At 37.1% G+C, this 14,209-nt stretch overlaps 1 protein-coding gene across 30 annotated transcripts in view; it reads left to right on the forward strand.

Annotated features, from left to right (window-relative positions):
* Positions 1 to 14,209, forward strand: part of SORBS2 (sorbin and SH3 domain containing 2) — a 155,189-nt gene that overhangs the window by 96,559 nt on the left and 44,421 nt on the right. For 28 of the 30 annotated variants that reach the window (XM_050337895.1, XM_050337900.1, XM_050337892.1 and 25 more), the window contains 4 exons: positions 2,080 to 2,255; positions 9,006 to 9,072; positions 10,098 to 10,142; positions 11,305 to 11,491. In XM_050337895.1, the coding sequence (XP_050193852.1) occupies positions 2,080 to 2,255; positions 9,006 to 9,072; positions 10,098 to 10,142; positions 11,305 to 11,491 (475 nt within the window). The remainder of the gene's footprint in view (positions 1 to 2,079; positions 2,256 to 9,005; positions 9,073 to 10,097; positions 10,143 to 11,304; positions 11,492 to 14,209) is intronic. The other 2 variants (XM_050337902.1, XM_050337908.1) reach the window with 1 other exon arrangement.

A 14,209-nucleotide genomic window follows, 5' to 3' on the forward strand; every position in this document is an offset into this window, starting at 1 on the left:
TTCAGATTTTGCCTTAAGAAGCCAGGGGCCAACTTTGTACATTGGCCCTCCCCTCAACTTCCATAATCTCCAGTAGAAATACTGCCAACAAAGGGAGAGGCTCTGGGCTTTTGAATACCTAAAGCCACGTTGATCTAAAATTTGTTTATGTATTTTTTTAGGACGTTGTTAATTTAAAAAAACCAAACTAAACAAAAAAAAAACCACACTCAAAACAAACATTATCAGCCTTAGAAAGGCTTAAAGGCTCTTTACCAGTATAATCCAGTTTTGCCATAAGAGTCATTTGCTTGTTGCTTTTTCTACCAGTGTTTACATATTGAGATAAGATTATACATGCAAAATAATTTGAATTTAATCCTAGAGTTTACTTTTTTGTTGTGCTTGCAGGAAAATTAGGTGACAGTTCTTACTCTGGGACTTACAGCTTAGAAAAATGCTGCTATCATCGTCGTGATAAATACAAAACCTGTATACATGGGTTTCTCCAAACCCCAGAATTCTAGATTTTTTGACTGCTCCCAGTTTGACAATCTAAGGCCTTGTCAATATGGTTGGATATACATAAAATGTGTATTTTCCCATGACTTTCACTCTTACATGATGCTGAAGTTCAGCGTTGCACAATAACAGCCTGATTTAATTCTCCTTACTCATGTAAAAATCCCCCTGATGGCCTCAGTTTGAGACCTATGAAGAATGAGGGATCAAATCCAAAATGTTTTCTAAATTTAACATCATGCTTTTTGGGAAAAAGTTCCAAATATCTAGACGTTTGCCACATGGAGTTGCCCCTCGCCATATATGTGTAGCACTGGATTATTTACAGGATTTCAGACTTGAGTAAGTAGCTGAAACAACCATGCCAAATCCAGCTCTGCAGTGGGAGTGAGCAGAAATACTCTATTTAAAATTAGAGCTTTCAATCACTAGACCTCCTTTTGTTGATTCATATTACAATTCATTTATTTTCCTTTAGAATAATCAGTGGATGTTAATGTCACATGAAAGGCAATTGTAATTGTTATACTGGTGTTAGAATGTATATTTTTACTGCCTGCATTCATTTATCCTGCAGTGGAAATGTCTCACTGTATCTGCTCTTGCAGAATAGAGGCTTTGTCGCAGCAGCCCACTAATTTACTGAAATCTACTGCCTGAAGAGTAGGGTTATTCTTCCTGTATACAGGAAAGAAGTTCATAATCTGCAGTAGTACAAATTTTCATGTCACATCCCAGGTGTTTTTTGGTCAAATAAATTACTCTGAATTTTAGAAGGAAATGGTAATAGTGGTATAATAATTTCATTATTATAAGGGTAGATTTGAAGGAGAAGGGTAGAAATATTACAAGTTACTACAAACCAATATTTCTACCAGAAGGGTAGAAATATTACAAGTCATTGCAAACCAGTAGCAGAGAAGGGTAGAAATATTACAAGTCACTACAAACCAGTAGCAACCTGCACAGTTCACCTGAATCACTGTAGGTGGATCATCATATTGCTCTACAGGTGCCAAGTTACTTAAGTCCATTTTTATGGATTATATGTAGAGGCACAGAAACATATCAACATAAATTTGTTTCTAAGCACATATCACATAACTTTTTGTGCAGGGCTGTTTGATATGCTTGCAGGGCAGCTATTTTCTATAGTTTGCTAAACTTGAGGGAGTGGAACTTTTGAAATTATGTCACTAGTTTCCAGTGAATGAGTAGGAAAGTGCAAGAGTTTGATTTATAAGAGAAAGGTTGCTGCACCTTTCTCAATAGACTTTGCTGCACTTGTGGGGGGGATTCTCTTTTTTGTGAGCAAGATGTTGTGAAAAAGTACTTCTAGTCTAACAAGATCTGAGTTGAGTAGCCTGTCTGGTCATTAAAGAAGTTTATAATTCTAATAATGGAATATTAAGTAGGGCAAAGCCCTAGTTAAGATGATATTTCTTTTAAAAATATTGTATATGTATGGGGTTAAGGTTGTCAGTCTTTGTACAGCATACTGAAATGGGGAAGTGTGTTTTAACTGCCAAATATGATTATTGTGTCATCACATGATATTCTGTCATGTTATCTTTACAGAGTCCACAGAGACGTACTCACAGCATGTTCAGAATGTTGGCAGCAGCACCACCACCAGTACAATACCAATCTGTAGAACCTCAGAAGAAGAAAAAAAAATTACAGTAATTAAAGCTCCACATTATGCAGGGATTGGCCCGGTAGATGAATCTGGAATCCCTACAGCAATTAGAACGGTAGGAAATTCTGGGAAATCTGTGTATGAACTCATACAATGAACTGATTGTTGGTAATGGGTTTTTCACATTCTTCTACTCTTATATAATGTGGAATACAGTGTGCGTAATCAGGGAGCTCATGAATATAATATTGTGTGTTGACGGAAAAGGAGAATGCTGATGGGAGCATAATTAGACAACCTCATGTTTCTAGTTTTAATTAGAAGTAGCCAAAATTTTGTGTCTTTCTTGCTTCTGTTATAGTTCTTGCCTTTTGGAGATGCGTAATAATTACATGTTTGTTAGTTCTAAAATAAAGTTTATACATACTTACGTATGTATGTGCGTGTGTATTCAAGTATTCATATATTCGTATGTGTGAGTGTGTCTATATAAAAATATTATTCTTCTGCATTTCTTGGGCAGTGGTTCTCATGTCAACAGGGTAGCATAGAAAGGAACAGTTTTGTTCTGAAAGTAATCTAAGTGAGTAGCATTTTCGTGGGAGTGCAATAAATAATCATTGTGCCCTTGAGTGACACATAAACGAATAGCGTGGAAGCCCTTTCATTGTCACTAGCCCAGTTTTGATCATCTGCCGCTAGTCACTGCTTGAGTGGTCCCAGGATGTCAAACTGAAGAGTTTTGTTTTCACTATGCTGAAGCATTCTTTCCACTCTGCTGTCAGGGCAGCCTCTTCTGGCTGCTCCAGAGAGCACAGTGGCAGCTGCACTAAGTCTGTGAAGGAAGTGCTTACTGGCCTTCCAGCCAGAGAAGGACTGCTGTGCTAGACGGAGAAAGAGTAAGAAGAGTGGGAGCCAGGATGAAAGCAGCAGAGCCCTTGCAGGTGAAGTGTTTGTAGGTGCAAGGATGTAGCAGCTGTTGGATGTGTCCTTTCTGCCAATACTGACATATGGGGCTGTGTTGTATTGCCAAGAACTGCTTCAATGGATTGAAAAATTAGGGGAAAATCAGGAATTGATGGAGAAAAGCAATAAGAAAAAAATCAGAATAAGTGGTAAGATCGGGACAATTTTTTAAAAATGTGGGGGAAATTCTAGCATTTCTTGCTTTATTTTTGACATTAAAAAGTAATATGATCAGAATCTTCTAAAAATGAAGACATTTCTTTGCAACAATGCTCTAGCTTCCTGCCCCCTTTTTAAGCAAATAGTCCCTATGATTTATAATGGATATAGTAATTGGTTTTGTACTTTTTAAATAGTAATTTTTTCTAATAGAGCGCATATCGGTTATGTGAAATTATAACAGAAATCCCCCTGAAGTGTGCCTAACCGAGTTGGCAATCTACAACCTATATTTAACTTTCAGGTTGTATGATATGAGTCTCTCAGATTTTCTCCTGGAAACATAATGCGATTTGAATGACGACATTTTTTCACTGAATTTGTTGGTTTTTTATTTCAGTTTCAAAATATCTTGTAGCCTGTAATCTCAGTGTTATAGAAATAATTCTCACAGTGAGATATAAGTTAAAAGATTATGCTAGCATGTGTGTGTGTGTCAGTGTGTCTGATATGCCATTTTGTGTCCTTGTTCTACTTCCTTAAGACTTAGCTGGTAGTACAATTGTTTTAAAGATACTGATTTTGAGATTACTTTTTAAATGTGCACAAGTGTATGTGAGTCCTGTGTACCCCAATCGTGCAAGAATACAGTTGGTATAGCTGTCAGCAAAAGACTCAAATATGCTGTACCTTGCAAAATGCTAAAACTGCATTTTCCATGAATAGGAGAAGGTAGGATAAATCACCCTCTCTTTTTCCAAGGTCAGTGAGTAGTCCAAATAGGACTCTTCTCCCAGAAAGTTTAGCCTCATTCCATCTGGAGAGAGAAATAAGTTTTCAAATCAGTTGAATTTATCATTTCATGCAGTTTAAAAGCTTCTTATTCTTTGATCTTTGCGAACATGGCAACAGTGTATCAAAAAAGGCAGTAAATGCAGATTCATGGTGATAGGTAACATACACAGTGTGTTCCAAAATGCTATGCTGCTCAAAGTTAAGCACGTAAATGAGAACTCAAGAGAATCTATATTCCAGATTGTGATGGCTTTTCAGAAGCAGAGAAGTTTTTCAAGCCGTGGTTATCTCCTATAAGTCTGTCTCTACTCTCAGAACATAGTTCATGACAGCTGTTTAGCCAAGAAAAGCAGAGTGATATCCTCCTTTTCTTCTTTTCTTTTCTTTTCTTCCTTTCTTCCTTTCTTCCTTTTCTTTCTTTCTTTCCTTTTCTTTCTTTTCTTTCCTTCTCTTTCCTTTTCTTTCCTTTTCTTTCCTTTTCTTTCCTTTTCTTTCTTTTCTTTCCTTTTCTTTCCTTTTCTTTCCTTTTCTTTCCTTTTCTTTTCTTTTCTTTTCTTTTCTTTTCTTTCCTTTTCTTTCCTTTTCTTTCTTTCTTTTCTTTTCTTTTCTCTTTTCTTTTCTTTTCTTTTCTTTTCTTTTCTTTTCTTTTCTTTTCTTTTCTTTTCTTTTCTCTTCTTTTCTCTTCTTTTCTCTTCTTTTCTTTTCTTTTCTTTTCTTTTCTTTTCTTTTCTTTTCTTTTCTTTTCTTTTCTTTTCTCTTCTTTTTTATCTCCTCTTCTCTTCTCTTCTCTTCTCTTCTCTTCTCTTCTCTTCTCTTCTCTTCTCTTCTCTTCTCTTCTCTTCTCTTCTCTTCTCTTCTCTTCTCTTCTCTTCTCTTCTCTTCTCTTCTCTTCTCTTCTCTTCTCTTCTCTTCTCTTCTTTTCTCTTTTTTCTCTTTTTTCTCTCTTATCTTCATAGAATCAGATGGACTGGAAAGGACCTCTGAGATCATCGAGTCTGACCCTTGATCCACTACCACCACAGTTACTAGACCATGGCACTAAGTGCCACATCCAGTCTCTTCTTAAATACCTCCAGGGACAGAGATTCCATCACCTCCCTGGGCAGCCCATTCCAATGCCTGATTTACCCTCTCTGTGAAGAATTTTTTCCTAACATCTAACCTAAACCGTCCCTGGCAGAGCTTGAGACCCTGCCCTCTTGTTTTACTGATAGCTGCCTTCTTTTTCTATTCTTTTCTATTCTTTTCTCTTTTCTCATTCTTTTTTCCTGTTCCTGCAAACCCACTAAGTCCAAAGCTGCTGTGAGAGAAATAACTCCTATAAAGCTTTCTGTCCTCTCAGAATGCTCATCCCATGTTAGCATGTTCCTTCTATACCACTTCAGCTCCTGCCAGGTCTGGGAAGTGCAAATCTGAAAATTCAGATCATTGTTAAGTTCTGCTGCTGTGCCAAGCCCTGCCCCAGAGAAGGTAAAATTAAAAATTAAGTCTTCAGAAAAGAGAGGGTAAGATGCTGTTCACTCAGAAAAGCGTTCAGTCAAATGACATCATGTTATGATCCGATTAGTGAGAGATACCTCTGCATGAATTAAGGTGCAAACAAGACCATACACTGAAATCAGTAATATGGATTATATGTAACAGTAAACGTGAGGTAGAGAGATAGAAGGAAATAGAAAGAGCAGGAGCGGGGAGGGAAGAATAGAGAGAGATCCACCTGTGGATTCAGCGGCATCCCGTTGGTCCTTCTTCACTCTGGGCTTCTTGGTGGTGGGGGTCCCAGAGTTATTCCTCTGGGGGTACCACCTTTATACAGTCCAGGTTCCAGGTATCCACAGGGTGGTCACACATGCTATTCCCATAACTTGTGGTTGCTCCCTTTCCCACAGTTTTCCACAGTGGCAATTTTTGTCCTGATGGGTTAACCAGGATGTGCTAACCAGATCTTACCTCTGCCAGGCCTGGAATTAGCACCTTCCTGTTGTAAGTTCCTCCTTTCTGTGTTTATCTCAAGTTCCCACTGTGGTGGCTTATCTTATGGCAGGTTTCTTCTGTGGCCTTGACAGTGTTTGAGACAGGCAGCTGTGCTCTTTAAGACCTTAAACACCACCAGAGTTTACCACCAATAGGGTCCTAGGTTAAGGAAAAACCAGATTCAAGGAAAGCAGTATGTCTATGCTGTTTTAGTTTATCCAAAATGATTGCCTTGTGGGTCCCTTCCAGGTCAACATATTCTGTCATTCTGTGATTCTGTGAACTATCAAAATTAATCTATAGACTGAAAAGGCCTCTATTTATTAAGAAAATAAAAAAAAGAAGAAAGTCCTATAAGGTTTCTTTTCCATACTTAGACATGTAGTATTTCAGCTTGAAAAAAAAAAGGCAAACAAAAAACCAAAGTTCCACTGAAAGTCATAAATGCCTCCTTTAATTGCATATTTCCTGATGGATAATTACAATACTACAATAATTACAGACTCTCCTAAGAACCAACTGCAGTTACTCCTTATCTCTTCTTCCTGCTATTTGGCTGATTGTTTTTTCACATATGATGGTACCATGTTCCAATATTTTAACTGCATCAGCTGTAATGTATGCAAAGCAGGATGGCATCTGAATGGTTTGGTGCATTGTGAATACTGTTAATTTCAGAAACAATGTTGGTGTGTGGATTAATGAATATAAATTGAGAAAATGTACTTCAAAATTAATGTATTGTATTTCTTAAGTAATCCTATCTGCCTTATAATTTAAAGACAAATTATTGGCTGAGGCTTGAAACCCCAAGGAGGGGGATGGAGGGGAGAGAATGAGAGAAAGAAATATTCAAATGTCCAGAAAGACGTGGGGAGACCTTCTTCTCTGGTCACGTGGAACCTTATCCATACCTGATCGCTATGTGGGAGCCTCCTTTATATTTGTGGAGGATATGACAAGGATCCAGCAAAGAGATGTCGATGCACCTTTGTCACTTGAAAACAATAGGGGCATAGTAGTCATATTTATGCACTACTTGCAATCTATTCACCTTCCACTGATTGGAAGACTCTTCTTGGCCCCATACAATCAGAAAGGCAGTTGCAATATCATGGGACTGTTGCAGGTTTCTGTTGCTGTGGGAAATGACGAGTAACCTGGAGGTTATGCCCATCAGTGTGAATTCCTTCAGACCTCCTGGACTTCCTTATAAACTTGTGAGCATATGTGATCCTGGAGCAGCAAACAGCATACTTGTTTCAAATCCAGCTAAATTACTCTTACCAGAATTCCACTTTGGGGAAATAATGTTAAAATGGTCCAAATCCACTTCTGAGTATCTTACTCTTGGCAGAACTTAGCAATATTGGTGAGGAAAGAACCTATCTTGAGACAAAACTGTATCTCCTTTATCTCTATCTTTCAAGTCTAGATAAAAAGCATAATCCCCTGCTTAATTTTTTTTCTTACCCAGCAGATTTCCAAGTGCTGAATTCAATTGGCTATCAGCTCTTCTTTTAAACATTTTTTAAATGTCATTTAATAGCAGTTTTATGAGAACTCATATCGAGTCCTGAAAGTATGGGAGTATTTCTGCCTAATCTCTTATAGTAATAGCTCACCATTGTTAACAAAACAGATGCGCTAGGTATAGTAACTGTAACAAGTATTTAGGGTAAAAGTGTGATTTAGTAAAGATGACATGGAGCCAGGTGACTCTCAGATCTGTCCAGTATTCTGTAGGAAAGAATTTGTAGATTTTCATTTTTCAAGGTAAAGAGGAGAGAGCAAAGTGATTGCAGATTTAGTGTTAGCTTCTGCAAGATAATGCACTTCAAGAGGGTCTTTGGAATTATCCCTCTGGACCATGAGGTTTGAAGATAATTTTGTACTCTTTTTAGGGGGGAGGGTTGAGGGTTTTTTGTTGCCCAGAGAAGTTGTGGATGCCTCATCCCTGGAGATGTTCAAGGCCAGGCTGGCTGGAGCTCTGAGCAACCTGGTCTAGTGAAAGGTTTCCCTGCCCATGGCAGGCTGGTTGGAACTAGATGACCTTTAAGGTCCTGTCCAACCTAAAGCATTCTGTCATTCTCTGCATTAAAACTTTTGCTTTTCTGACTACTGAGGGCAAGTAAAATTTAAGGACCTAAGGAAAAAAATACTGAAAACATATTTGCCTTTGAGTTAATTCTTTTCTGAAATATTATCATCCTACCTCAAAGAAAATGGCAGCAAAAGAGAAAATGTGGAAGAGTAAGAGATGAAAAGAAGCACAAGCGGGTGTTGATATGATCAGAGTTTGGAAACTTTGGAATTATGTAGTTTGCAAAAGTAAGGATAAGTATCATTTAATGAGTGATTATTGAAACAGAAAAATAAGTTGAAATTAGGTTGTCTGGAAAGGGCATATAAAACTGATAAAAGGAATACTCTTTGTTTGTAATCCAAGCATTAACTCTTAAATAAATTGTGATCCTAATTCTTTTCTCAGTAGTATTCCAGAGTTTTTCTGCATTATTTAACAATTAGATTTTGAAGATGAATTAAGCTGAAAATTGCCAGGAGTTCAAAAGCAGCCCTTCTTACATGCTTGTAAGAAGGGCTCATAATTATTCATCTCATAATTGCTGAGGTGTTTTTACTTTCCTGTAAAGAATCTAGCATTCATCATTGTCACATGTAGCACACTAAGATTGTTGATGTTAATTCCTATGTTCCTAACCATTGTACCCTCCCAAGGTCAGAGTCCAAGACTGACTCAGTCTTCAGTGTCTTCCAGAATTTGTTACAGGAATTCCTAGATGAAAAGCATAAATACACTATTTCAAATACATGGTATGAAAATGATTATAATAAATAGGGAAAGAATATAATAGACTTTCTATCCAGAATAGCATTAAATGTCTGCTCATATCTGTACACACAGGTATTTTGATTTTGTTGGTAATCATTAAAACTGTATTTTCTTTAGACCGTTGACAGGCCAAAGGATTGGTACAAGACCATGTTTAAGCAAATCCATATGGTTCATAAACCTGGTGAGTATGTTTTTGTTTTGTCTGGGTGGTTCTTCATTCATATTAAAACATGCATTTTTCTGCATTTTGATTGTCTGCTATGTGAAAATATGAGAGTTCACCAAGTGTCAGGTAATGAATTAAATCTAATTCATAAATTCAGTGATAGTTTTTACTGTGGAGAGAGCTTTTTTCCTCTGGTGTAGGCTGACAATTTCTAATTGGTATGCAACCAGCATGATTATGGTCTCACTGGCGAGCTCAGTGAAGTGATCCTCATGTCCAGTTTGAGGAATCAGAGGTTGGCCATTGTAAATCTCCTTTTGGAGAATTCCAGTGCTAGAACAGCACAAGATGGTTTGAGGATAAATTATGGGCTTGAATTGAATTGCTTTCCTAGAATATCTTACTTGGTTTTGCTGAAATGGAACTTTGGTGACATTGGTATCTTTAATGTCCTTTATCATGATTGTCACCAAGGATGCCAAGAAACTGTATAAAAGCCAACTATGCTTATTACACCTCCAGAAGGAAGAAGAGCTCATTTGTCTGAGGTAGAACTGACATTCAGTATGGTTACACAGACTGTTAGTGGGAGAATAAGAAATGTAGGCAGGAAGATGTTGGCTTACAAGACCTAATTTGAACACTAGTCACATAGTAGGTATTTGGGGTTGCTTTTTGTGATAGGAAAAACAATTAACAATCTCCAGCAGAGGACAGCTGAGAAAAGGAAGAAATTTGGCTTGGGGAAGGGAAAAGAACAAACAAAAATCTGTAATTTGCAATTTGATTTTAACTTAGTAATTATGCAATGTGGGTAACATGACCAGAAGATGCCCTTTTAGGAATAAGATGGTAAAAACAGCCTATGGTAAGTATAATGGGAAGAGAGAGTCTTCCGAAAACACCTATGAGATGAGGAAAAGAAATACAGTGCTTGATTGCCTACTGATCTTCTGTCTGTATCTGCAAAAACAAAGCTGCATTTTTGGGATAAACTGGCGCGTATGGCACTACTGTAACATATGTATTTCTTTTTGTAGATGACGACGCAGACTTTTATAACACTGCATATGCATACGGTACTGGTAGGAATTATTCCCTATTCAAAATTAGTCTTTTGTTAATGTTGGCAAGCAATGGGGTAGATAACTCTTCATGCTTGCTTTTATAATGCTTATAGAAACGCATTTTATTGTCTTGTTTGATCTCAGTTGTTCATGCCTTTTTCCCCACAAATGAAGCAAGTTTAGTTTCATTCTTACCACAGAAATGAATTGCAGCTGTGGGCTTCTCACTGCAGATGGAAAACATTGTAATACTGTAGTTTCTTGATTACATTGCATTTATTTTCACTAGTGATTGTAACACAGCCTTTCCTTATGAAAATGGAAAGGGAACTACTGTGTGACAATGCAAATGCTAATTACTGACATGAAAGGATAAAAAGAACATAATGAAAGCACCTTAAAAATATGCAGTAAGTGCCTAATAAAAACTGATTCTGTTTTATGATTTTGACCATAGGCACTGGCATTGATGTTATTTAGCTTCAAGAAAAGACATTCATCTGAGATATAAAATAATTGTGTCTTTCAGAGGATTATAACCATATGGTAAAATTATTTACAAAAATAAAATTGAAAGCATGAATAGATTATGTGCAAAAAAGCCATAGTGCCTTCTGCAAAAACGCCATTCAAAATTTTCCATTTCAGTTTTTGTTGCGTTTGACATGCTCTCTATAATGCCTTTTTCTGTGCTGTTGAGAGCATTTGTTGTGAGTCAGTGATTTGACATCTCTTTGTACTCCTGTGTTCCTCAAGATATGCTATTGCCTCATTGTCCCAGACTGACTAATTATTAAAACAATGAAAAAAAGGTGTGTTTCCTGCCTCTTCTCTTCCTGACAGGATGAGCCTGGGGATTAATTACAGGCTGTCCTTAACAGTTGTGGATGGATGGATGCATATATACACCCATTAACTTCTCCCCCAGTCAAATTAATAATGGATTTATTTTAACTGTACTGCACTTTATCTGTGTATTTGTAGTTTTATATAGAAATACGTACAGAGTTTTCTAATGAGCTACGTAGTACACAACAATGTACTTTTAAAGGTGCATTTACACATATTTGTAACCTTGCAGCTTTATTGAGTTACTCTGGGTTCTTATAACACATTCTGTGTTGTGGTTTTTTAGAACACACTCTCATGCTATGACTATTCTGGCTTTGTTTTATATCAGGTAGCTACAGTCCATCCTTCTCTGCTCAGGCACACCCAGCTGCAAAGACACAGACGTACAGACCCTTGTCTAAAAGTGCTTCTGACAGTGGCTCCGATGCCTTCAAGGTCTCGTCCCCTTTACCACCCCCACATGTGCCACCTCCAGTACCACCGCATCGTCTGAGGCAAAGGTCTACACCAGAAAAGTAAGCTGGCACATTTTCAAAATGTGTTCTTAGTATGTATGGTATTCCAGTTACAGAATGTAACAAAGGATAAAATAGCAGCTGTAGAATAATATGACTTCAAGGGCTTTATTCAAGGGACATTAAGGTGATGAGGGGTAATCTTCACCAGTAGTCTGGGCATCATGCACGGTGCTGTCATTTCTTCAGTGTGCTGAAGAAGTGCTTGTTCTTACAAGTGGTATGACCATAAGCATTTAACATTTTTACGTTTATTAGTGGGATTGTCTTGCTTGTTGCTTGCTGTGTTTTAGTCCATGCTCTAGCAGCTGTCTTCAATAGTTACTCTCTGAGTGGGAAAGCATATCCAGCAGCAAAAACAAAGGATCAAAAAGATGATGTAAAGTGAAAGTCAGGGAAGAGCAAAACTGTAAGATCGTATCAGTAAACACGTTTCCTCACAGTTCAGAAGTACTTTATATCCCCATTTTTTTCTGCCTCCATTTTGGTAGACCAAGATAGTGTAGATAGACTAAAAGTGCATTTCAGGTATCTCATGGTTTTCCAGCTCCAAGTGTGTTGCAGAAAACCAGGTCCCAGTGGCTAGAGTTCAATCTGGAAAAAGTTAATAATTAATAATTCAGGAAATAAGTGCTTATCCTTTTGATAAAACCATGCAAGTGACCCGCACACAAACTCTGTAGATTTCAGCATATCTCTGGATACTAGCTCAAGCAAAAACCTTTTTCTTTAGTGTTTACATTCATTAATACTGAATGTTAATACAATATTGTTATTATTCGTTTATGTGTGTGTACATGTGTGTGTATATATATATTACATATATTAAAAGGGTCAATTTTTTTCTTTAATTTGTGCCTACAAGCCCACCTGTCTTGTTTACTCAAGCAACAAAACAGAATTTGCCCATTTTTGTCAGCTCAAACATTATAAATGTATTTATATGTAGAAATTTAATTATATTAAGCAGCTTCAAATACTAAGTAATTTGAATAAAGAGGAAAGACCATACTAGGTGTTTAAAATTAAGACCATAACTATGACTTTTTGAAAACTTTGTAGGTAGTGGCAATTCAAAATGTAATTCAGCAGAGAGACATATTCCAGAGAAAGATGAGATTGCTTGGTGGTCACTGATTTCGGCTACCCTATTGCCAAGGGCAGATTGTCAAGAGGAAATGCTAAAGGTTAGGGTTGAACTGCCTCCCAAAGGTTTGAATTTTGTTAGCAGTTCGTAAGAGAAGTGCAGATTTTTTAGCAAGTCAGCAAAATGTGGATCTGCTTAACTTTGAACTCAGAAGTTTTGTGAGTCATTGCCCTGTGCTGGGCCAAATGCCTTGGTCACAGAAACTGAGGCCTGTTGCAGTTCCTTTTGTCAAGATTGAAAATAACTGCTCAGCACTGAATTTTGCTGTTTAGCCTTCCCGTAGCCTTTCCCTGCATGATAAGACAGGCAGTGGAAATCTGTGTTCTCCAGGCCAGAGGATGCCAAGCACGTTAGTTATGCTTTGCCCACTGCCGAAAGCTAGAGCTTGTCAATCTTCTCCTGCCAATGGTAGATTTTTTTTTTAATTGCCTATAAAGCCTGAGTATTTAAAATCTCACATAAGAGGTTTAGGTCCATATATATCACATATGTATGGCTGAGAGCAAAGATATGTTTTGCATTAACATTTGGGCTTAAAAATATAGTCCATTTGGGATTACAGGCTGAACACTGTAAATTAGGTGAACTGAGTTTGAATCAGAATTCCAGTAGCATCCTTTTATCTTCAGTGACTTGCAGTATAATACAGCTTGATCAGAACATTTCCATTTTCCTGTTCATTCTCAAAAAATACCTTTTCTGCTCTGAAAGTAATTTTTTCCTCAGTGGATATAAACAATAGAGCCATGTAGAACTACTTCCCTTGAAATGTGGGGTGCTTTATAAATAGAGATGTCAGTGTCGCAGAAATTGCACTTGCGTGTTTGCTATAAACAAAAGATTTTTTTAAGGCAGGTCATGCTATGTCAGGTCACATCAAACCAAGTCACATCAGAAAGGACAGTAGAAGTGATAAAATTTAATCAGTGTGTGCTCTCTTTACAGTAAATACAGAAAATAGCTGGTAATTTTTCCCCTTCCTTTTGCTCCATCCTTTGTTACTAGTGGGTCATTTTACCCAGAGCTAAATAAAAATACATGTGAGCTACAGTTTTCCAAATACAGTGTAGGTAGGTACCATAAAAACTGCTGTGAAAAGGTAGCTGTCACTGCAATTAGCTAACTATTCCCCAAAAATGTATAAGTAGCTAGTAATATAAGACAGTAAATGATTGAAAAAATATCGTACCATGGGTTACTTTTTATTCTTTGCCTAGCACTATTAAATTTAAAGCAAATTTGTAATTATAGAGAAAATGGATACATTTCTGTTCCAAAGTCAACTGCCAAATTCTTCCTCTTGCTAATCTGTTCAAGTTTCTAGGGAAATAGTATACTGCTTGCAAGGATATTCAGGAGGAGTTCTACTACAGATCAGGATAATGAGCATCTAATAGATTTTCACACTGTCTTTTTAAGTAAATCCTCATTTTTGTATCAGAAAATTTTATAATTTTTTCAGTATGGAATTATTATATTGTGTGATGCCAAAAATATCCACCATTTGCCTATATTAATATAGTGCACAAAACAAGTATAGTTATTTGCAATGGTATGCAATGCTGTGATAT

Source organism: Myiozetetes cayanensis, unplaced genomic scaffold (genome assembly GCF_022539395.1).
Source record: "Myiozetetes cayanensis isolate MyiCay16 unplaced genomic scaffold, myiCay2020 scf7, whole genome shotgun sequence".
In the NCBI taxonomy this organism is placed as follows: Eukaryota; Metazoa; Chordata; class Aves; order Passeriformes; family Tyrannidae; genus Myiozetetes; species Myiozetetes cayanensis.